General features: G+C 46.0%; 1 protein-coding gene across 8 annotated transcripts in view; it reads left to right on the top strand.

Moving 5' to 3' along the window:
• The window catches only part of TMPO (thymopoietin), a 195562-nt gene that overhangs the window by 157585 nt on the left and 14064 nt on the right, over positions 1-23913 (top strand). For 4 of the 8 annotated variants that reach the window (XM_029601549.1, XM_029601548.1, XM_029601545.1 and 1 more), the window contains 3 exons: positions 7579-7677; positions 7765-7854; positions 8001-8095. In XM_029601549.1, coding sequence (XP_029457409.1) covers positions 7579-7677; positions 7765-7854; positions 8001-8095 — 284 coding nt within the window. The remainder of the gene's footprint in view (positions 1-7578; positions 7678-7764; positions 7855-8000; positions 8096-23913) is intronic. The other 4 variants (XM_029601550.1, XM_029601547.1, XR_003856674.1 and 1 more) reach the window with 3 other exon arrangements.

The raw sequence follows: 23913 nt of genomic DNA, 5'->3' as shown, positions 1-23913 counted from the left end.
CCCCATTTTCGCATGGAGACGTTCCGGTCTGTCATCACAGCTGTGCGAATGGGCGAATTCCTGGCGTCTCTGGACTTGACAGAAGCCTGTCTTCACATCGGCATTCGACGGGACCACCAGAAGTTCCTCAGATTTATGATCTTAGGGAAGCACTTCCAGTTTTGTGCCCTACCATTTGGCCTTGCTACAGCTCTGTGGACATTCACCAAGGTAATGGTGGTGGTGGCAATATCCCTGAGAAAGGAGGGAGTGCTGGTGCATCCCTAACTGAACGACTGGCTCATTCGGGCAAAATCAGCGGCCCTATGCTGGCAAGCTGTGGAGATGGTCTTAGTCCATCTGCGCTCACTGGGTTGGGTGGTCAACCTCACCAAGAGTCATCTTGTTCCCTCCCAGGTCCTAGAGTTTTTGGGAGCTCGTTTCGACACTCAAGTCAGCAAGGTTTTCCTTTCGGGGGACAGAATAATCAAATTGCGTGATCACGTGCAGTCCCTGTTTCGAGCCTCCGTGCCCAGAGTCTGGGATTATTGCAGGTCCTTGGTATTTGGTTCCGTGGGCCTTTGCGCATATGAGGCCTCTGCAAGCAGCTCTTTTGTCCCGTTGGAACCCGCTGTCGGAGGAGTTCTATCTTCTGTTACCATTCACGGATGCCAGCCTCTCTAGCTGGGGAACAGTGTGTCAGGGTCGGGCGATACAGGGCCAGTGGTCTCCAGAGCAGTCGTCATGGTCGTGTCAATTGTCTCGAGACATGGGCAGTTTGCTTGGCTCTGGAGAGTTTCCTCCCCCTTCTGCACCATCAGGCAGTTCGAGTTCTGACGGACAATGCGATGACAGTGGCCTATATCAACCAGCAAGGAGGAACAAAAAGTCATCCCGTAGCTCTAGAAGTGGATCTATTGCTGGCCTGGGCAGAATGCCACCTAGAGATGTTGGCAGCATCTCACATTGCAGGGGTGGCGAACATACAGGTGGACATCCTCCGTCACCACCAGTTAGAACTGGGAGAATGGGAACTGTCTGACGAGGCTATGCATCTGATATCTCGACGGTGGGGCAAGCCTTGATGGATCTCATGGTGACCCACGCAAATGCCAAGGCGCCACACATCTTTAGTCACAGGAGAAATCATGGTGCAGAAGGTGTCGATGCTCTAGTAGTTCCCTGGCCTCACGACGTTCTCCTGTACGTATTCCCTCCGTGGCCACTGGTGGGAAAGACACTCAGGAGGATCGAGCTTCTCCTGGGCAGAGTCATGCTCATAGCTCCAGAGTGCCGTGCCGTCCATGGTTCGCAGATCTTGTGAACCTGTGTGTGGAGGGACCCCTACGGATGAGTCCTCTACCGAATCTTCAGCAAGGTCCCATGTTTTTTGATTGGGCAGCTTGCTTTTGTCTTGCAGCCTGGCTTTTGAAAGGCGTAGGTTGCGGAAAAAGGGATATCCAGAAGAGGTGATCTCCACTCTTCTTAGGGCTCAGAAGACTTCTACCTCCCTGGCCTATGTTCGTGTTTGGAAGGTTTTTGAGTCCTGGTGTGAATCGTGGGGGGGGGGGGGGGTGTGGATCCTCGCAAGGCCTCTGTTCCCCTGGTCCCTTTCTTTTCTGCAAATCGGGCTTCAGAAAGGGTTGTCTTTTAATTCACTTAAAGCCCAGATCTCCGCGTTGAGATGCCTGGGGGGACAGATTCAGGGCTCTGCTCTCGCGGTTCATGCTGATGTTACAAGTTTTCTTCGCAAAGTGAAACATCTGTGACCTCCGACTCGGCAGCTATGTCCCTTCTGGAACTTGAACTTGGTTCTGCAGGCTTTTTGCGATGCACCCTTCAAGCCTATTAAGAGGGCTACCTTGAAAGACCTCACGTTGAAGGTAGTTTTTCTGGTGGCAATCTGGCCAGGAGGGTATCGGAACTTCAGACCCTATCCTGTAGGGTACCTTTCCTGCGCATTTCAGACTCCGGTGTTTTGCTTCGAGTGGTTCCATCCTTTTTGCCAAAAAGTGGTTTCTGCCTTTCATCTGAATCAGTCAGTGGAGCTTACAGCGTTTACGGATGTGGAGTTGAGGGATCCTCATTCTAGAGAGTTGAAGCATCTGGATGTTCGAGCTTTATTGCACTATTTGGAGGCTACCAACGGACTCCGTTTATCAGATCATCTTTTTGTCTTATGGCATGGCGCTAAGAAGGGACAAAAGGCATCAAAAGCCACTATTGCTCGTTGGCTAAAGGAAGCCATTGCATCAGCATATATCTATAGTGGTCACTCGGTTCCAGAAGGACTGAAAGCTCATTCTACTCGAGCACAGGCAGCTTCCTGGGTGGGATGTGTTAAGCACCAGGCCATTATGATGCTTATATCCATGGATACAAGAACATTCAGATTTTGTAGAAAGTATAATTTTTTTATTGATCAATATAAGTATTCTTGGGAGATGCTGATGCCATTTCTCTGACAAACTGACTACCAGCATCTCGTCGTGTATATGAACGGATCCTTCTTTTATAGGTAAAATACAATATAGTACTAGGTTAGAAATTCTAGAAGTGCGTGACTACCCAGAGAATAATTTATAGGTTGTCATGTCAACAACATGATAAGATTATCCCTAAGCTACCTTGATTATTTCTCCAAGGTGGAGCCCATTTACCATCACTCTTTAGATAGTCCTTTGTTCTGTTAGAATCTTGTTGGTCAGGGCAATTAACACATCTTAGGCTGTGTTTACAAATACCCCTGAAAAATGGTGCTGCTGTAGCCTGAAGCTCCAACCGTTGCCTTCTGCTTTTGTGACCCTGTAATTAGGCATCACAAAGTGTCGCCAGCTTCAACTGCTGTCCAGGTGTCCTTGGAATTCCTGCAGGTCAGGCTCAGTAAGGCATTTGAAGTTCATATAGCCAAGAAAGGCTACGAGAGCAGAGGATTCTGGGTCAGTTACCTTCTCCATGTTGGTCTCCAGCTCAGGCACATATAACAAATGCCAATTGGTCTCCCCACAGGAAATCTGCAGGGCAGCTACCTGGAAGTCTTTGAATACTTTTGGTCAACACTACCATTTAGATGTCCAGCAGGCGGGGGCCTGCAATTTTGAGGCCAGTGTCGTTCGAGCGGGACTCTCGCAGTCCCACACTGTTTAGAAATAGCTTGGGTACATCCCAGCAGACTGGACTGATCCGGGTACATACAGGGAAAGGAAAATTGGTTCTTATCTGCTAATTTTCATTCCTGTAGTACCACGGATCAGTCCAGATGCCCGCCCACTGTGGGGTTGAAGGGTGTAGAAGAAGAGTCCGCTCGAACTGATCTATGTTTTGTAATCTTTCCCGAAGAATGGTATAGGCTTGTCCTATCCGTTTAAGGACGATTTTTGGTCTGTTTTCAAAGTTCTGTGTTTTCACCCTCTGCTCATTTGGGAGATAAAACTTAGGTTAATTTATGTGTGGTTTAGTTTACAAAGTGGTTCTGCTTGGGTATGAGAAAATACTGAGGAGCAGCAGGTGGCTCACCAGGTTAAGAGAGGGCACTCTTGAAGTTTTTCTCTGTCTCCATCTGCTGGAAGGGAGGCAAAACCCAGCAGTCTGGACTGATCCATGGTACTACAGGAACGAAAATTAGCAGGTAAGAACCAATTTTCCTGTCCCAGTCCTTTCAGCCTTAGAAGCCAAATAAGGATGTGGGTTCTGGAATCTGAGCCTTGCAATCTTTGGATTGAAGGTACAGGTATCCATATACCAGTTCTGGAGAAAGGTGGATGTCTCTTGCTTTTATCACAGGTGGGCCCAAATCCCAATGGACCTGTAGGTCCTGGATGTAATAAGAGATGGCTGTGCTCTAGAACTTCTTTTAATTTCTCCGGATGCTTTTATGATCACTCTATGCAACTCGCTAGTGAAGAGAGTGGCAGTGGAGGCTATGTTGGGAAGGCTGATAGACCTCAGGGCCTTAATTCCAGTTCCCAGATCAGAGGAAAATATGGGGCAATATTCTATTCATTTTGTCATTGCTAAGAAGAGGATTCCTTCCGGCTGATCCTGGATCTAAAGAGAGTCAGCTGGCATTTGCGCTTGACTCACTTCCGAATGGAAACCTTACACATCAGAATTATGGCAGTACAGAAAGAGTCTAGCTACATAATCCCCATTCAACAAGAGCATCAGCGGTTTCTTTGTTTGCCAATCTAGGGCATCATTATCAGTTTCAAGCCCTACAGTTCAGTTTAGCTACGGTGCCCTGAACCTTCTCCAAGGTCATGGTGGTAGTAGTAGTGTCTCTGTGCAAGGAGGTCATTCTTGGCCATCCATATCTGGGCGACTGGTTGATTCGAGCCAAGAGTGCAGAAGAGAATCTATTTGCATCTTGCAGAATGATCTACCTCCTTCACGAGATAAGCTGGGTGGTGAACTTAGCCAAAAGCAGTTTAGTCAACACAGACCCCTGGAATACCTCAGAATACAATTCAGTACAGAGTGGGGCAGCTTGTTCCTGTCAGAGAAACACATCTGGAAGTTGGTGGCACAAGTCCAGACCTTGAGGATGGCCATTCGTCCAGCAGTGTGGATTTTTCTGCAGATCTCGGAGCTGATGGTGGCAAGGATGGAGGTAGTACCCTGGGCGAGGGCGCATATGTGGCTGCTTCAGCATGCGGTACTCTCACGGCGGAATCCGCAGTCACAGTAGTACACAGTAAGGCTCCCCTTGCCAATTAAAAGTGAGTGAACAGTTGCAGTGGTGGTTGCAAAGGGATCACCTCAGAAAAGGTGAGATATTTTGAGATATTGGACTCATTGGTGTTAATGACAGCTGCGAGCCTTCTGGGTTGGGGGGTGCTCACTGAGTTGATGGCGCAAGGTCAATGGAATGCTGAGCAATGACAGTGGATCATAAATTGTTTGGAAGCCTGTGCAGTTCTCTTGGCTTGTCTAGGGTTTGCCAAGTGGTTGGCAGGTTGAGAGGTGAGAGTAATGTCTGATAATGCCACAACGGTTGCCTACATAAATCAGGGCAGATCCAGAAGTCATCAGGTGTGAGTGGAGATAGATGCTGTCATGGCATGGGCAGACCAACTTCTTCAGGTGTTATCTACCTCTCACATTGCCAGGAAGGCCAATGTAAGGGCCGATTTTCTCAGCAGGCAGGCCTTAGACCTTGGAGAATGGAGGCTGGCAGATGATGCCTTTCGGCTCATAGTTTATCGATGGGGTCAGTCATATCTGGATTTAATGGCAACATAAAGCAACATGAAGTTGCCACAGTTCTACAGTCACAGAAAGGACCCAAGAGCATTGGGAATCGATGCTGTTGTCCAATAGTGATAGTTCCAAAAAGCAACATGGAAGCCGATCCAATGTAGCGAGAAAGCAACCAAAAAGAAGCAGATCGGAGATGTAAAATATTTTAATACAAAATGTGGAACACCAGTGCTAGACTCTGGCCGAGTTTCACCCGCACAACTGTTATGTTAATTGAAGATATCACAATTAATTATACTTGTATTCTTGTAGCCCCTGAGGCAGCCCAGTTTGTGTGGGCGAAACTCGGCCAGAGTCGGGCACTGGTGTTCCACATTTTGTATTAATAAAATATTTTACATCTCCAATCTGTTTCCTTTGGGTTGCTTTGTCGTCGTCCAGCAGTGGCCACAGAATGGGTGTTGTGTTTTCCCTCCTTGGCCGATGATTGGCAGGGTAATTTGGAGGATTAGGAGTCATACCAAGATTGTGGCCAATCCGGAGCCACCAGAATCACAGAGACTGTGGTACACCCTCTGAATCTTAGTGGGCAGTCCTATGAGACTGCTGGTCAGGAAGGATCTTCTGCATCAAGGGATGATTGTGCACCAGAATTCGGATCTGGTCTGTCTTACGGTTTCGTCCTTGAGAGGACTTGTCTGCTGAAGCATGGTTATCTACGGCAGTGATATCCACATTGCTTCAAGCTAGAACGTTTTCTACATCTCTGGCTTATATTAGAATTTGGAGAGTATTCGAGAACTGGTTTGGGATGAGATGTTCTCATCCTCTGAGTAGAGATCCCACTGATTTTGGAATTTTTGCAGGAGGGATTAGTTAAGGAGTTGGCTCTAAACACCTGAAGGTGCAGGTGGCAGCGTATAGGTGCAGGTGACAGATGTGCGTAGGTTCTTCAAGGGAGTTAAGCATCTAAGGTTTCCTTTGCAGCTACCATTGCCTTGTTACCTTAATATGGTATTAAGATTTTTGGTGGACCCTACCTTTCGGCCACTGTGTGAGCTCTCCTTGTGACTGCTTACTTTGAAAACGGTTTCCCTAGTGGCGATCTGTTCGGCAAGGCATATTTCTGAGCTGCAGGCTTTTTCTTGCTATGAGCAGTTTCTATGAATAGCTTCAAGAGCAGTTCAGCTTAGGACTGTCTTTTTTTTTTTTTTTTTTTGGCAAAGATGGTATCGGCATTCCATTTTAATTGGTCTGTTTCCCTGGCCACACTGGACAGGAAGAGAGATGAGCAGGATTTTCGGTTGTTACATGCCTTAGATGTGAAGTGGTATCTGATGCGGTACTTAGTTACTTGCTCTTTGAGGAAGGCTGATCTCTTGTTTGTTCTCCTTGGAGAAGGTAGACAAGGAGAACCGATATCACGGGCAACAGGAGCCCATTGGGTTAAAGAAGTCATCAAGGCTGCCTATGTGGATGCAGATGTTCCATTGCCTAGGCAAGTCAGGAGCATTCCACTAGAGCACAGGCGGTCTTGTGGGCGGAGATTCGGTTATCATCCCCCACGGTCGAGATTTCCTGAGTGGCAGCTGGGTCCTCCTTACATACTTTCTCCAAGCATTACCACCATTAAGGCTCAAGAGGACGTGGTCTTCATACGGGCGATGTTGATGGGAGTGCAGGCAGCCTCCCACCTGTTTCAGGAGTAGCTTTGGTACATCCTCACCGGTGTAGATTGGCCTGCCTTCCTTCCTTTGAGGAATTTACTTCATACCTGATCATTTCCTACTTGATTCTGGTTTCAGTTCGTCCCTTATTCAAGGATGATACAGAGTTTTCTTTTATTCATTTGACGGCCTGGTAAGTGAAAAACCAGCCCCAAAGATCATTTGATTTTTTTTTTTTTTTTCTTACTGAGCTCAGTAATTCTCAATTGGCTGGAAATGAGTCGTCTGTGGTTAATAGTAATGTTTCAAGTATAATCAGTTTGTCCACAGTTTGGCTTTTCTAGAGATACTGGCAGGTTGATGTCTGGCTAGGGCTATATGTCGGTGATGGCAGTGAGTCAGTTTTCTCCGTCCTCACCTGCTGGTAGGAAGGCATAACCCACTGATGTGGATTGGCCTGCCTTCCTTAGAGGAAAATAAATTATCAGGTAAGAAGTAATTTCTCAGTTTTCCTAATGATATATATTTTAGAGGAGTATCTCATTATCGGTCAGTATTGTACTTTTTCTGTTTTGTACTTTGAATTTCATCTTAGCCTTGGTCACATAGTTGTATAATACCCCCTGAGCTGAATAACATATAAAATAATAATCTGTCATTCTGAATCGTTAACAGTGCAATAAGTTTATATTCCAATGTCTCTTATATGTTGAAGCATTTTCCCTTGCTATAGCAAGAAGAAACAGATTGTCTTTGTCATGAAAAGCTCATGGACGTTGATGATATTGGTCATACAAAATGCAGGGATCTTCTGAACACTGCACTGATAGAGGTGATAATTAAATCCTTTTGATCCTCTGCACATTTGTCAGTGGTAGCAATATTTATGTAACTACATAAAGATGTTTTCATATTGAAGGAAACTAAGGACAAGACTGAAGATACCATGGAGACAACAAAAAAGACAAGACAATTGAAAATAACCAAGTTTGTAATGCCAGTTAAACAGGGAAGCAGCTGGTTATAGTGCACTGGGTGATCCAAAACATTTTCTGTTCCAATTCACACCGGGCTATGTCTGTCTCTTAAATACTCTCTATCACCTGGTAAAAGAGATTTGCACACAAGTAATTATTTTAATTTGTGTTTTTTCAGATGGTGGGAAAAACAGTAATCGAAGAGAGAAGAACTGAAAAAGACATCCTTAAAGAGATGTTCCCTTATGAAGTATCAACACCAACTGGAATTAGGTAGAATAAAGGCAACATATTTGTTCTTATAGATTTCAGTCTGTATTATTAGTTAAACACAACAACAGTTAAAGCTCTGTATTTAGCCTAGTGGTTTTATTTATGTATTTAAGAGAACAGGATATAATCTATCTGCTGTATTAAGAGGGTGACAATCATTACATTTCTTTTTAATAAAGACTGGACCACAATAGTAGCATAAATTAACAGAAAACATAGATTAATTAGAAGACTAACTAGTTACAAAATGCTTACGCATAACCAAATCATACAACTCCACACATTATTCTTAATCATAGCATATTGTCATTAAAGTCAGTAATAAGATATTTAAAAAGCCATGCTCAAACACTTGCTTTGGTAAAATATAAAACCTTCAGTTGCTTGCTAAAAGATTGAGCACAAATGATAGCTCTTAGGCCAACTGTCAGAATTCCATAGCAGAGGACAGCTGCAGAAAACATTTGCGCTCGAGACTTGGAACATCTAATTAATTGCACCTGTAGAGGGCCCGCTTAAATCGGCTCCTATGAGGCAGTCTAGCAATTTTGTAGATTTTTAAGTTTTTCAATTTTTGCATCAGGCCTTCTGTGTGATAGAGGTGCCCAGGGGGAACTGCGAGGCTTCCTCTGGGGGCAATAAGCTTCTCCTTGAGGAACCAGCTCCTAGCATGCGCTCAATTGAGACAGCAAGTCTATCATTCCCAGTGGTAACTGATATGCAGGAGGAGCCTGAGAACCAGCTGGACTCTTGTCAGTTGTGGATCCATGGAATAAGTTCCCTCAGAGGATGGCTCTGTTATCCATCTGTTTCATAGGAAGGAGGTTGGGGGGCTTGATTAGTTGGTGATTTGTCTCTGGCCTGCGAATTCCAAGGTTGAGATCCTTAAATCCACCAAAGCTTTTCCCCTACATTCTGAGGTGGAAGAAATGGTACTGATGGAATGGGAAGCTCTGGAAAGTGGCCTCGAGGTAAAATCTCTCACTGTATTCTCCAAGGACAAGCAGGATGGTAGTCCTCACACTTGGGTGACAACATCAGATGGAACCCGGCACAGAAAAAGTTTGTCAGAGTTTCTAGAAACTTTGACAGACACCCTGAGTATGCCCAGCATGCTGCTAACCATGCATCCACACGGGGTCCCTCTTCAGTCTCTTCTTCCACGAAGCTGAAGCTGAAGCCTCGCGGCTGAGGAGCTTGTGCTTTATCTGTGAGAAATCATGTTTTTTCTTCCTTCTCACGTTGTGTTGGGTCCCTCTATGCTTTTGAGGTTTTTTTGCTCATCGCTTTCTTTAAGCTTTGTGGTACTTCACGGTCGATTACAGACTGTCGCCTCCAGGTGGCCGCCGGCCATCGACCGCGTGCCATGTTCTTTTCAATATGGCATCCAGCTTTCGCCGGTGCCCCCAGACCATGTTCATCACAGACCTCCACGAGGTCTGTCTTCTGTCTGGGGGCTTGGCACGATATCAGAGTTTGCGATCTTTGTGCCCAGATGACCCCCTAAGGGCTGTCGGGTGCGTCTAGACTAATTGGAAAAGCTGTTCGGTGCTAAAAAATCAGATCTGTCATCAGCATCCGGGACTTCTACCCCATAGAAGGGGAGTGCCTGCATCAGCCCCTTCAGTGTCCCTTCCACTACCAATCCTCGATCCCAAGGTAGGGGCAGGGGGACAGAGTGAGGTCAATAACCTCACGATCCAATTCTGGTTCCTCTCCATCGCCGTCGATCCTGGAGAAGCCTCAAGTTGAGCACCGAGAAAAGTCTAGGAAACACCAATACCAATCATCCTTGAAGTCTGCTTCAAGGGAGACACAGACACGGTTGATGGCTTCCTGTGGCCTGTCTCGTGCGAAGGAGTTGATACCCTACGGTTCTCCCGAGGACTCTCTGCAGTCCTCACTGATACCATTGGAAGGTTTGGTTCCACCCCGTGACTCTGGGATTGATCCAATTGCGCTGTCTCCTCCTTCTCAAGCCATCCTGTCCTCTGCAGCTTTTGAGGAGTTAGAGAGGCATGAGCGCTTGGCGGTCAGCCGGGCCCTGCAGGGCGTCGATCCTCCGATTCCACCAGGACTGCCACCACTGCAAGAGCCGACTCCATTGGTGCTTGCGCCTCTCTTGGAACAGCTGAACCTGCTGCTCAGTTTCTTACCAACGCAGCAAGTTCCGATGCCCCAAACCCTTTCGCTGTCAAAGGGGGAGCATCGCTGCTGCCGCCACCGGTCCCCCTTCCAGTGAGCAACTCCTCGGACGAGTAAGGTCCATTGGGGTCGACGGCGCCTTGGTCACGCACAGCACCCTGGCAACCTCTGGCAATCCGAGGCTATCAAAACCGTTGCCATCGATGCCCCTGGCGCTCCAGATGCTGGTGGATCTATCTGTGCCCATGCGGCCCAGAATCCCACCGGTGCCCTCTGTACCATCTTCAGTTCCACCGGTGCCCCCGCAGCCCTCTTGGTCGAGGCTTAGGGCTCAGGTGGGAGCTTCTCCTCCTGCGCCTCCGGATGTTCAAAGCGAAGGGGAAGCCTCCTATGTTCCTTGGAAAGGAGAGACATCACTCTCCTCCACGGAGGAATCGGAGGACTTGCCTTCTGAACCCTCTCCACCAGAAGAGAGGCAGAAATCACCTCCAGACAATCTTTCTTTTGCTGGGTTTCTTAAGGCCATGGCATAGTCTGTGCCTTTCCAGCTATTAACAGAACAGGATTCTTATCACAAGATGTTGGAGATCCTGCAATTTCTTGATGCTCCTAAGGAAGTGGTGGCTGTTCCAGCACATGACATTTTTAAAGAGCTAGTCATCCAACTTTGGGAATATGCCATATCCATTCCGCCTGTGAACTGGAAGACTGACGTGGTCTATATGATCCAGCTCACCACCGGGTTTGAACACCATCAGTCTCCTCACCAGTCAGTGGTGGTGGAATCGGCCCTAAAGAAGGCAAAGAAGCTTCAGACTCATGCCTTAAGATATGCCATACTGGATCAGACATATGTTCTTATGTAATGCCTCAGGCCCCTCCCCCCCCCCCCCCCCCCCCCCCCCGGGCTGTGAGCACAGAGCTCTGGTTGCCCTCAGATGCTGGGTGTTCAGGGCTCAATGTTAGCAGCCAGGCTTGCTTGCTTGCTATCAACTCTATATGGGACAGAACTCCAGAAACCTCTGGAAACAAGCCCAAGAACTGGGGAAAACGCCTCCCACAACAATTTCAGGAGGACTTCCAGAAAATAGTTCAGTAGGGCCTGGATGTGATAAACACAAAGTCCACTCTGCGTATGATGTGCTTGAGACAGCTATGAGAGTTACTGCAGCGAGCATTGGGGCTCGTCACATGGCTTGGCTGCGCGTCTCCGACCTGCACCCTGAGGGTGCCAGGACTGTCTAGCTAGTGGCGTAATCACAAACATAAGAACATGCCATACTGGGTTAGACCAAGTGTCCATCAAGCCCAGCATCCTGTTTCTAACAGTGGCCAATCCAGGCCATAAGAACCTGGCAAGTACCCAAAACCTAAGCCTATTCCATGTTACCGTTGCTAGTAATAGCAGTGGCTATTTTCTAAGTCAGCTTAATAAATAGCAGGTAATGGACTTCTCCAAGAACTTCTCCAATCCTTTTTTAAACACAGCTATACTAACTGCACTAACTACATCCTCTGGCAACAAATTCCAGAGTTTAATTGTGCGTTGAATAAAAAAGAACTTTCTCCGATTAGTTTTAAATGTGCCACATGCTAACTTCATGGAGTGCCCCCTAGTCTTTTTATTATCCGAAAGAGTAAATAACTGATTCACATCTACCCGTTCTAGACCTCTCATGATTTTAAACACTTCTATCATATACCCCCTCAGCCGTCTCTTCTCCAAGCTGAAAAGTCCTAACCTCTTTAGTCATTCCTCATAGGGGAGCTGTTCCATTCCCCTTATCATTTTGGTCGCCCTTCTCTGTACCTTCTCCATCGCAATTATATCTTTTTTGAGATGCGGCGACCAGAATTGTACACAGTATTCAAGGTGCGGTCTCACCATGGAGCGATACAGAGGCATTATGACGTTTTCCGTTTTATTCACCATTCCCTTTCTAATAATTCCCAACATTCTGTTTGCTTTTTTGACTGCTGCAGCACACTGAACTGACGATTTCAATGTGTTATCCACTGTGACGCCTAGATCTCTTTCTTGGGTTGTAGCACCTAATATGGAATCTAACATTGTGTAACTATAGCATGGGTTAATTTTTCCCTATATGCATCACCTTGCACTTATCCACATTAAATTTCATCTGCCATTTGGATGCATTATGTAATTAGTTTTTTATAATTTGCTAGAAATGTTCTATAGGCGTTTAGTAGTGTCTCTGTTTTGTTCCTTCCCCAGTTTCGCTCTTTTTTTCAGAGTTCTCGTTTTGCTTCTCTTATTCTCTCGTTGTACCAGAGGTTTTGGTGTTTCGGTTTTTTTATTGATTTTATAATAGTAGGGTTTAATCTGTCAGCAATGTCTTTGGTGATGTGATTCATGAGTTTGTGGCTGTTTCTGAGTTTAAGTCAATGTTCTTGAGTTCTTCTTGTAGATTTTGTTGTAGTGTTTCAATATTGTTGTTTTCTTTTTTGTTGGATTTCCTGTTGTGTGGTTTGTATGAGGGAATGATCGGACCACGGGATTACAATTGTGTTGGTTTTGTGCGTCTTCCAATTGTCCCTGTTGATAAAGATCAAGTCAAGTCTGTGTCCTGCTTTGTGCGTTGGTCCCTCAACGATTTGTTCTAGACCCATTGACGTTAACGCGTCTATGATTGAATTGCATGTGGTAGTGATGGGATGGACGTCAATATGCAGGTTGAAATCTCACAATATGATTAGTGGTTTGAGCGTTAGGTTGGCTATGAAGAATTCTATTACTGGAGAGCAGTTTCTGTCTAGTGAATTAGGTGGACAGTATACTAGGCATATTTGTAAATTTGGAGAGTCGAAGAGTTCAATTTCGAATGGTGTTGCAATCTTAGAAGTAATTAGTTTCATCTGCAAGCTTATTTTACTTATTAACATGAGACCTCTGCATTTTTTTTTTTTTCATTCTAGGGATCGAGATGGTTTTATATGTTGGGTTATCTATTTGATTAGTACGTTGTCAGTGTTTTTTATACAGGTTTCTGTGATCGCTATTTATTTATTTATGGTTTTTATATACCGGAAGTTCCTGTATACAATATATATCACTCCGGTTCACATTTAACAGAAATAACTATCGCCGGAGAGGCGGTTTACATGGAACATATCGAATATAATGAACGGATGATCTATAAAGTCTATAACGTCTATATCCGTTATAACGGATATAGACGTTATAGATTTATAGATCATCCGAAGTCTATATCCGTTATATCGTCTATAACGGATGATCTATAAAGCTATAAAGTCTGGTTTATTGTCTGAGTAGATCTGTAATGATGGGCATTTTTTTTTTACTATTGATTGAGCTTTTAACAGAATGAAAGATAGAATCGTGCATGTGCTGTAGGTTTTTAAATTCTGGTACATGTTTGTTCGGTTGCACTCACTTTTTTTGTTGTTCTTCCAGCTTCTGTGCTCTTTAAGATGTTTGTTTTTCCTTTTGTCGAGTAGTTGTATCCATTTTGTTTTGTCAGATGTTCCGATGAGCCCTATTGGACTCCGTGTACGCACAAAGGGGCGTACTCCTTTGTTCGCACTCCTTCGTGCGTGCGGCGCAAGGTGCCGTGCAGGTAGGCCCTGATTTAAAGGGCTTCAGTCACAGTGCTGTACCATCACGCCCTGATTTAAAGGGCTTGATAAAATTATTTAAAGGGCTTGACAAAATATGAAAATGAACTAAAGTCTCATGAAAAATAATAAGAAATAAAGGAGACTCAAGAAGGAAGAAGAAAAGGAGCAATGCATTAATACTATAAAAATAAAAAGGAGAGGCAACATTGAGTACACACTCTACATCCAATGAAATTCTATATACTTAAGCAGAATTGGCTTGGGTGTGTGCATCAAGATAGAGATGTAACTGATCAGGATAAAGAAAACAAACCTTAATTCCAAATGAGAAATTACACATTTACAAGGAAATCTAAGAATAAACTTTGTGCCTAGCACTACAGTTTCAGAACACATACTAAGAAATTTTTTACAGTGTTCTTAGGATAAATCCAGACTCAATGACCATAAAAAGAAGACAATCTGTGGCAAAAAACAGCTCTGAGAACAAAGTCTCTGTCTTGAGAGAAAACAAAATAAATAAATAAAATCCCACATTGAGAAATAGATACTGTGTAGATGTTTCCAATAACTGAGTCAAGTCAGGATCCATGACTTAAAGTTGGCCAGGTATATTGACTTGTGTAGACTTTATCATATAAAGTTTAGCAATAGTAGGTGAAGCTTCCACAGGTATTTTAAGAATTTCTAGTGTATATTTTTTTAAACATATGAATAAGTGAAATTAAATTAGATTGAGTAAAATTCAGAATTCGAAGTTTTAAATAACTAAGTATTTTCTAAATTTTCCATCTTCCTTAATTGAGAGATGTCATACTTTATCAAGGACTCTTGAACTTGTTGAATAGAAGACAATCTTCAATTTTTTTAGTATGAGATCCCAATTCAGTTTCAATAACTTGGATATGAGGGGGGAAAGGTAGAGGTAACATCAACTAATGCATACCAAACTGAGTCCAAAGTAATCAGAGGGTCGTGGCAGAGAGGGACAAAATAAAAAGTAGTCCATACCTTGACCAATTTGGGTAACTTGAGCCTCTCATGGATTTCCCCCATTCATCTCTGGTGTAGAGTCAGGATCCGAGGCCTGACTACAGGCTGTTCTTCGCCAGTGGTTGCTTGAGAACATTCTAAGGGCGCCGGAGATAGCTCTGGCACCCCGCTGGAACGTACCGTGCTTTCGTCTGAGGGCTCCTCCCCAGAAACCGCTAATCTAAGAATTTGCAAGCCACTCAGCGGTGAGGAGTCCCCCAAGATAGCCCTCTGGAGGCGGAGAGGTGTGGTCAACAGAGCACTGGGGCTGAGAGTGACATTGAGGTCCAGCATGGAGGCCGTTTGCTCTGCAGCTCGACCTGCCAAGGACGCTGCCGGTGAAACCTCAGATGCTGGGATAAAAAAACCTCAGTTGACGGTTGATGGGAATCAGACCTGGGGTTGACTGGTATCATCTCCTTGATCCTAGCCTTCCGCTTGGTATGAGGCATTTTGAAAAAAACAGCTGAGGAAATGTGGAGCTCATATATTTATTTATTTATTTAGAACTTTTATATGCCGATATTAGTGGGGAACATCATATCGGTTTACATTGTAACTAAAGGCTGGAAAGTACAAAAAACAGGGGAGGGGGACAGGGAATGAACAAAAGAGACAGAGGCCGGAATAGTGCAGGAACTTAAATAACAGTAAATACATCTAACGATGTTTGTACTAACATAGCATGAAAAGCATATTTACAGAGAAAGTACAAATTTACAGGATAAGTACAAATTGTAAGTACAGGGTTAAGTACAAAGATTCAATAGCGGTGAGGGGGGGGGCGTGCCCGGGGGTCAGAAAGAAAGGAGCATGAGGCCTGGGGGAGCAGCAGCGGAGGTTAGAGGTCTAGTCAGGGAAGGCCTGTCTAAAGAGCCTGTCTAAAGAGCCTTCCCTGATACCCAGTTCTCCTATCAGTTCATTGTAAAGCCCAGTTGGCTACTTTTATGTTATATGGAAACCGATATGATGTTCCCCGAACGAATGTCGGTATATAAAAATTGCAAATAAATAAATAAATAAATAACTTATGGGAGCATGGTTCGAGTCGGAGGGTAGTGGGGAGAGCGTTCCAGTGCTTGGGGCCAGCGATGGAGATAGCGTGCTCCCGAGTGCTGGATAGGTGGGCCTTTTTAAGGGAGGCTATTTGGAGGGTTCCTGCTTTGTTTGCCCTAGTGGGCCAGTTGGAGTGAGTGCGGCAGAAGGGTTCATCTAGCCAGTTGGAATTGTGGCTGTGGATCGATTTGTGGATGATGGTGAGTGTTTTGAATAGGATACGTGAGGAGATGGGGAGCCAGTGAAGGTCTTTGAGTATGGGTGTGATGTGGGCGCTTTTTTTAGTGTTTGTGATGACCCTGGCTATTGCATTTTGAAACATTTGTAAAGGTTTTATAGTAGAGTAGGGGAGTCCTAGCAGGAGGGAGTTGCAGTAGTCAAACTTGGATGAGCGGGTGGTCTGGATGACTGTCCTGAAATCATGTTGGTGGAGTAAAGGTCGGAGTTTTTTTTTTTTAAGACATTGAGTTTAAAGAAGCCCGCTTTAAGCATTGAATTGATATGTTTTTTTAAGCTTAGGTGCTGGTCCAGGAAGACCCCTAGGTCTTTTACACTTGTTTGTGCAGAGATAGAGCTGAAGGCTGGGTCTTTGGAGATGGTATTTAGTTTAGGTGATTGTTGAGAAATGAGGATCATTTCCGTCTTGGAGGTGTTTAGTGTTCACCTCAAAACAATTCCATTCCACTGTTATTAATTCTCTGATAGACTAATGTAGGGGAAGCTCTCCTGCAGGCTCTCTTTCCTGCTTAATTGGAATTCCTACAAACCTGTTCCTTAGAAATGCCCAGAGCTACCAAGGCTGAAAATAATTCTTTCCTCCTAAACAGATGGATCGCTGAAGAACATAAGTGCCATGCTGGGTAAGACCAGGGTCCATAGATCCCCTACTCTACTATAATTATCCGTGCTTCTCAATAGTCGGCCATCTTGAGTCTCTTATCTTTTCTAGGTTTTATTGTCTGGATGTGCAGACCCGGGAGGATGCAGCCTTTGCACGTGCAGTGTTGACTGGACCATGGGCAGCTTCCCACCCTGTTGGGGAGTAGCTTTGGTACATCCCATTGGTCCTGAGTCCATCTGTTTATACTCTAGGAAATGGAGATATTACTTAACTGATAATTTTGTTTTCCTTGGTGTAGTCAGTTTGACTCAGCTTCCCGCCCTCAGCTGCTGCTTAAGTGTATCAATAGTCCTCTCTTGAGGTTCTGGGTCCCAAGGGATTACTGTTCTTCCAGACCCTAGATTGGAGTACCTAGATTCTTACGTGAGTTCAGATTTGGTTGCCTGTTTTTAATCAAGTTTTTTGCTAATCTGTCCACACTTACTTTTCAAGAGGATACTGGCAGGATGGGATCACTGCTGAAGTATATATACTGTGATGTCAGCTTGATCCATCTCCATCTGCTGGCAGGTGAGCATAAAGCCACTGGTCCTGAGTCCATCTGTCTACACTAAGGAGAACAAAATTAACATGTAAGTAATATCTTCATTAGCCAGAGAAATGGAAAGCCAATGCATATCTCTGGGAATGAAGTGCAAGAAATAGATCAACTATTGGGGATCTGCTGGGGACTTGTGACCTAAACTGGCCATTGTCTGAGACAGAATACTGGGATCTATGGACCCTGGTCTTACCCAGCATGGCACTTATGTTGTTCAGCGTTCCATCTGTTTAGGAGGAAAGAATTATTTTCAGCCTTGGTAGCTCTGGGCATTTCTAAGGAACAGGTTTGTAGGAATTCCAGTTAAGCAGGAAAGAGAGCCTGCAGGAGAGCTTCCCCTACATTAGTCTATCAGAGAATTAATAACAGTCGAATGGAATTCTTTTGAGGTGAGCCTGTTGCTATGATGGGGAGGATTTACTCTTCATGGAAGAAGGTAGAGAGACTAAAGGTGCCTCAGGTAGATGCGCTGGTGTGCGTGGTTACTAAGATGACCACTGTCCTCATGGAAGGCGTTACGGATCTAAAGGATTCACAGGAACATAAGACCGAGTCTCTGCTCAAGCAATCCTTTGAAGTCGCTGGTCTCACAATTCAGAAGGCTATCTGTAGTAGCCCTGTGGCTATAGCATGTCTGCTCTGGACTTGGCAGATTTAGGAGGCTGGTATAGAGCTGAAGGAAGTAGCACACCTAGAAGTAGACTCTTTCTTGGTGAATGCTTCATATGACAGTATCCAGGTATCGGCAAGGAACATGGCCATGATGGTAGCAGCTATTTGCTTTGATGAGAAACTGGGCAGTGAATTCAACTGCAAAGGCTTGCTGTGCCAAATTTCCATTTAAGGACAAGCTTCTCTTTAGGGAGGACTTGGAAAAGTTGTTTAAACATTTGAGAGTCCTAGTCTCCCACACTTTTGGAGAATAGAGTTAAGGGCATTTCCTGCTTCACCAGCAAGGACTTGCTTCAGGGAGCGAAAGAGATACATCCCAGGAGATCAACAATGTCACAGTAGAACCAGCCATCTTGTAGGTTACAGTCTATTTGTTATCACCCAATTGCTATCCTCTCCCGCGCTCCCGCACCATCACTGATTGTGATAATTCAATTATTGTTAAAATAACAGAATATTCCTTTGTTCAATTTAGTTACGGTTGTTACTATCAGCTCTACTATTGACATTTATGCACTAAGGTTTTGGTTGGTTCATTAATTATTTCTAGAAAAATCCGAATTCATTATTGTATGTAAAACATTATATTAATTTTTGGTTTACTGTCTGTTCTGCCTGTTATCTATAATACTTGTTAACTGTAAAGCCTGTTGCTAATTATTGTTAATTGTAAACCGCGGTGATGTATTTCTTACGTACTGCGGTATATAAAAACCCATAAATAAATAAATAAAATAAATAGTCCTTTTGAGGGGACAAAAAAGATAGTGCCAACGGTAGCTGAAGCTCCCAATGAAGGTTTAAGGACCCTATCTTTGAAGGTTCAGGTGGGCAGTTTCTTGGCCTTGTACTGGAGGTGTGTCCAAAGCACTTCAGACTAGTGGATCCTGGATATCATCACACAATTACACCTTGGCATTCTTTCCCTCCCCCACACCCATTTCAGATGCCAACTTGTTTATACCCCTGTCGCTCTCCTCTAAAGAGAGATGTGGTTCAGGTCAATCTGGATCATCTTTGTCATTTGGTAGTGGTGGTCCTGGTTCTGGATTCAGAATACTGATGGGGAAGATATTGACTTTACTTTGTGGTTCTCAAGAATGTGGGTACTTCTGGCCCATCTTGGATTTGAAGCAGGTCAAACAAGGAGATGAGGGTGCCTCAATTCCGGATGGAAACTCTAAAATCAGTCACAATGGCAGTGAAGCAGGCAGAATTTTCAGCTTCCCTAGATTTGACAGAGTCCTATCTTCACATCCCCATCAGGAAGACCGAACAGATGCGAACATTTTGAAAACAAAAGTGATATGACAGTGGTAGTAGCCTTGCACCAGGAAGATATTCTGGTGCATCCTTATCTGGACATAGACATGGGAAGAAAGTCAGGCCTCCCAGCCAGAGTGGAACATCTCTTGCAGGAACTGAGCTGGCTAGTGAACTTTGTAAAGAACAAACGGGAACTCATTCAGTCTGCAATATGAAGAATGGTTAAGTATGTGTGACAGCGAAAGAAATCTTCAAGATTGAGTCAAGTGCACAGTTTGCTGTCTGAACAAAGCCCAAGGAAATGGAATTGCCTGCAAGTTTTAGGCTCGATGGCAGCAACCCTGGATTTGGTTATCTGGGCAGGGGTGCACAATCAGCCAGTGAGGAAGTCTCTTTTGTCCTGTTCTTCTCCTCCAGACCCATGAGGTATATTCCACAAGATTCTCTCTAAGAGCGTTGACATACTCCTTTTGAGTCTCTTGAGGGTATCCTTGAAGGATTTAACTTTTGGTTACAATATATTCTGTAAAATGGATTTCAGAGCTGCACGCTTACTAAAATTTTCTGATGAAATGGTGTTAATCTGCACCGTTCCTTCTTCTCCTAAGGTGGTGTCTCAGTTTCAGATGGTGTTTCTCTCTTCTTTCAGGAGGTAACAAAGATTTTCACCAGTTGGATGTTCACAAGATGTTTCTGCATTGTTTGAAGGTGACTAATTCCTTCAGGAAATCTGATCACTTGTTCATTTTGGTTAGCAGGTGAAAGAATGGAGAAGCTGCTTTTAAAGCTTACTTGCTTATTGGATCAAGGAGACCATTGGCTCCCCTTAAATTTAAGGGTTTGACTGCTCCCAGAGGTCTGAAGGGCCCATTTTGACAAAAGCACAGGCTTCTTTATAGGCGGAGCTGCACCTGATTTCATCCTTGGAGACTTGCAGGGCTGCTGCTTACATTCTTTCATGAAGCACTATTGTCTGGATGTCTGAGCTGCAGAGGATGTGACCTTTGGTGTGAGCATTTTTTAAAGCAGGCCTTACAGTATCCCATTCAGTTTGAGGGATCGATTTGGTACATCCCATGTGTCTGGACTGTTCTGGTGGCATAGGGAATGTGAAATTGTCTTACTTGCTAATTTCCTTTCCATGAGTCCTGCCAGTCCAGGAACCTCTGACTGCCGGTTTTCAAGCTGCTCTCATTTTTCATTCTTTTGCTGGGATTCAGCTGCATTTGTGCTGAAGATGTACACCATCCAGGTAGGAGTCTTGTTGGACTTCTTGTTAGCAAGAATTCCAAGGTTAGGATGGATTGCTGTTGTCTCTGTCACTATGAAGCCCCCCTATGAAGTTATTGGGGGAGGGGCTATGGGGAAGTTTTGTTATATGCCCGTTAAATACTGGTAGGCTGGAGTAAGCATGGGACCCTATATAGGGTGACATCAGCAAACCAATTGCTCTGCCTCCATCTACTAGTAAGGAAGTGTAACCCACTATTCCCTGTACGTACCAGGATCAGTCCAGACTGCTGGGTTATGCCTCCCCTCCAGCAGATGGAGTCAGAGAGAAAACTGAAAGCACCCCCTAGATATACTGGTGTGCCACCTGCCATCCTTCAGTATTTCCTCTGACTCCAGCAGATAGAGAGACATAACCTGCAGTCCTGTCTAGATCCTGACAAAAAGTCTTTCAGGTGTCATTTAATTATGTTATTCAGTTTTTGCTGTCTAGATCAATTAGATACTTTCTTTACTTAGTTTAAAAAAAAAAAAAAAAAAGTTTATTCTTCAGAGGGCTGTTTTGTTTTTTGTTAGTCCTTCCCTGTTTTCAGCGCAGCGTGTTATACAGGCAGGCTGTGAGAGCGTTGCTCTCCTTACTGTTCCCGGTTATTGTGTCCCTTGGTCGGTGGGAAAGTCTACCGGTGGTCCGGTCACCCTCCCCCATCTCTGTCTTTTGATTCCAGGTTTTACCTGAAGAGGGCTCTTTTTTTTCTTAGTTTACATTTTATGTGAATCTAATCAGTGTGCAGACCCGTAAGCCCTGTTGGGGACAGGCTGCGGTCAGTCTTAGCCCTAGCCTGCTGCGCACACCAGGGACCCCGGAGGGGGTGAGTTTCTTCACCCGGCGATTTCTCCTTGCAAATGTTTGGCGCGAATTGTGGGTTCCCCGCCGGCTACTTACTTTTTCAGGATGCCCCGATCTTCGGCCTGCACGGCCTGTGGCAAAACGGGGGCGCGACTCTCCAGGGAGGGTCTCTGCTCCCATTGCATTCCCGGGGGTGAGGGACCCTCCCGGGGGCCGAGCGCAGCCCGTAGCTCAGGTTTTCGCTCCTCCTCGGAGCGTGTGGGGAGCCTGGCAGCCGCGCGGTCTTCTGCCCCGCCCCCCACTGTTAGGGAGCCGGCGGCCATTTTGACCATGCGGCTGCCTGCTGATTCGGCATCGGAGGAGGAGGATTTTGCTCATAGCTCTCCTCCTGCCTTGAGCCCGTGCAGCGGATCGGAGGTGGAAGCCCCCAGGGCCCCTCCCCCTCGGGACCAGTCTATGGGGGGCTCCAAAAGGAAAGTACCCTTTTCTTCAAAATTTGTTTCATTAATGCATCAGGCGTTTTTGGACGCGGAGGCAGGCTGGGAACCGGATGACCCCCCACCTCCTAAGGTCCCCAGAGTTTCCCCGGAGCAGGGTCCATCAGGGTCTCGAGGCAAAACGGGGGGTTCGGATTCCGCCAGAATTTCTTCCCTGGGGGGAAAGGGGGAGCCCGGGGAGCCGGATCTCACCCCTGGATCTCCGGATGGCGCAGGCTCTCCGGATGGCACAGGGACAGAGGTCTCTGATGCTCTGGGAGCGCTCGAGGGCGATGATCCCCAGATTCTACGCCTGTTTGGCAAAGATGAACTTAACTTTTTGATCCTTCATGTTTTGAAGGAGTTAGAAATCCCAGCGCCGTAGCAGGACACTGACACTTCCACAGGAGACATTGCTATGGCAGGTCTGCGGGCCCCCCCGCAGACTTTTCCCTTGCATGCCAAGGTTGTACAGCTAATATCCAAAGAGTGGGAGGTGCCAGAAGCTTCACTGAGAGTCAGCAGGGCAATGAATAAGTTGTATCCCCTGCCTGCAGATTCTTTAGATATCTTTAAGGTCCCTTCCGTGGATTCTGCAGTGACAGCTGTAGTCAAGCACACTACCATACCCGTCACAGGAGGGGTAGCTTTGAAAGATCTCCAAGACCGCAAGTTGGAGGTGCTCTTGAAGCGCATATTTCAGATAGCGGCCCTGGGTGTCTGTGCAGCGGCATGTAGCAGTATGGTTCAGCGCGCTACTCTCCGCTGGGTACAACAATTGCTTACCACGCAGGAGCTCCCTCCAGCCGAGGTGGAGCAGGCTAACTGTGTGGAGGCAGCGGTTGCTTACACAGCGGATGCCTTATATGATTTGTTGAGAACCTCGGCCCGCACGATGTCTTCGGCGGTCGCTGCTCAGCAGTTGCTCTGGCTTCGACGGTAGTCGGCGGATGCCTCGTCTAAGTCGCGCCTCGCCTCTTTTCCCTTCAAGAGAAAATTACTGTTTGGGGAGGAGCTGGACCAGCTCATTAAGGACTTGGGAGACAACAAGGTGTATAAGTTACCGGAGGACAAGCCCCGTTCATTTCGTTCTTTTGGTAATGGGCGATCCCGCTTTCGGGGCCAACGCCGGTTTCGGATGGGAAGGGGGGCCCCTTTCCCACAGAAGCAGCAGGGTCCCCGGTCTCAGCCTTGGTCTCCGTCCTTTCGAGGCAGGCGTCCTCAGCGTCCCGGATTCTCACAGACCTCGTCTGCCGCCAAGCCTTCGTAATGAAGGCGCACGGACCCATTCCTCCCTCCCCCGCATCGGAGGTCAGTTGTCCCTGTTTTGGGAGGAATGGGTCAAGGTCACGTCGGATCAGTGGGTCCTCGACGTCGTTCGTTACGGTTACGAGTTGGAGTTTGCTCGGCCCCTCTGGGATCTTTTTATGGTCTCTCCCTGCGGTCCTCAGGAGAAGCGGCAGGTTATCGCCCACACCGTGCACAGGTTGCAGTCTCTGGGAGCGATATTGCCGGTTCCTCCGGAGGAGACCAGAACGGGCAGGTATTCCATTTACTTCATGGTCCCGAAGAAGGAAGGTACGTTTCGCCCAATTTTGGATTTGAAAAGAGTGAACAAGGCCTTGCGTGTCCCCCGGTTTCGGATGGAGACGCTAAGGTCTGTCATTGCGGCCGTCCACAAGGGAGAACTTTTGGCTTCTTTGGATCTGGCAGAGGCGTATCTCCATATCTGGATCAGAGAACATCACCAGAGGTACCTCAGGTTCGAGGTTTTGGGGGAGCATTTCCAGTTTTGCGCCCTTCCGTTCGGGCTGGCTACGGCCCCGAGGGTATTTACCAAGGTTCTAGTTGTGGTCGCCGCTTATCTGCGACGCCAAGGAATTCTGGTGCATCCCTATTTGGACGATTGGCTCATCAGGGCGAAGTCGGAGGTGGAATGCCGGCGAGCAGTCCAGTCAGTCATTCAACAACTTCAGTCATTAGGTTGGGTAGTCAACTTCGCGAAGAGCCAGTTGGTCCCGAGTCAGCAACTGGAATTTTTGGGGGCGCGTT

This window comes from Rhinatrema bivittatum, chromosome 4 (assembly GCF_901001135.1).
Source record: "Rhinatrema bivittatum chromosome 4, aRhiBiv1.1, whole genome shotgun sequence".
Classification (NCBI taxonomy): Eukaryota; Metazoa; Chordata; class Amphibia; order Gymnophiona; family Rhinatrematidae; genus Rhinatrema; species Rhinatrema bivittatum.
This window is presented reverse-complemented; position numbering and strand designations above follow the sequence as displayed.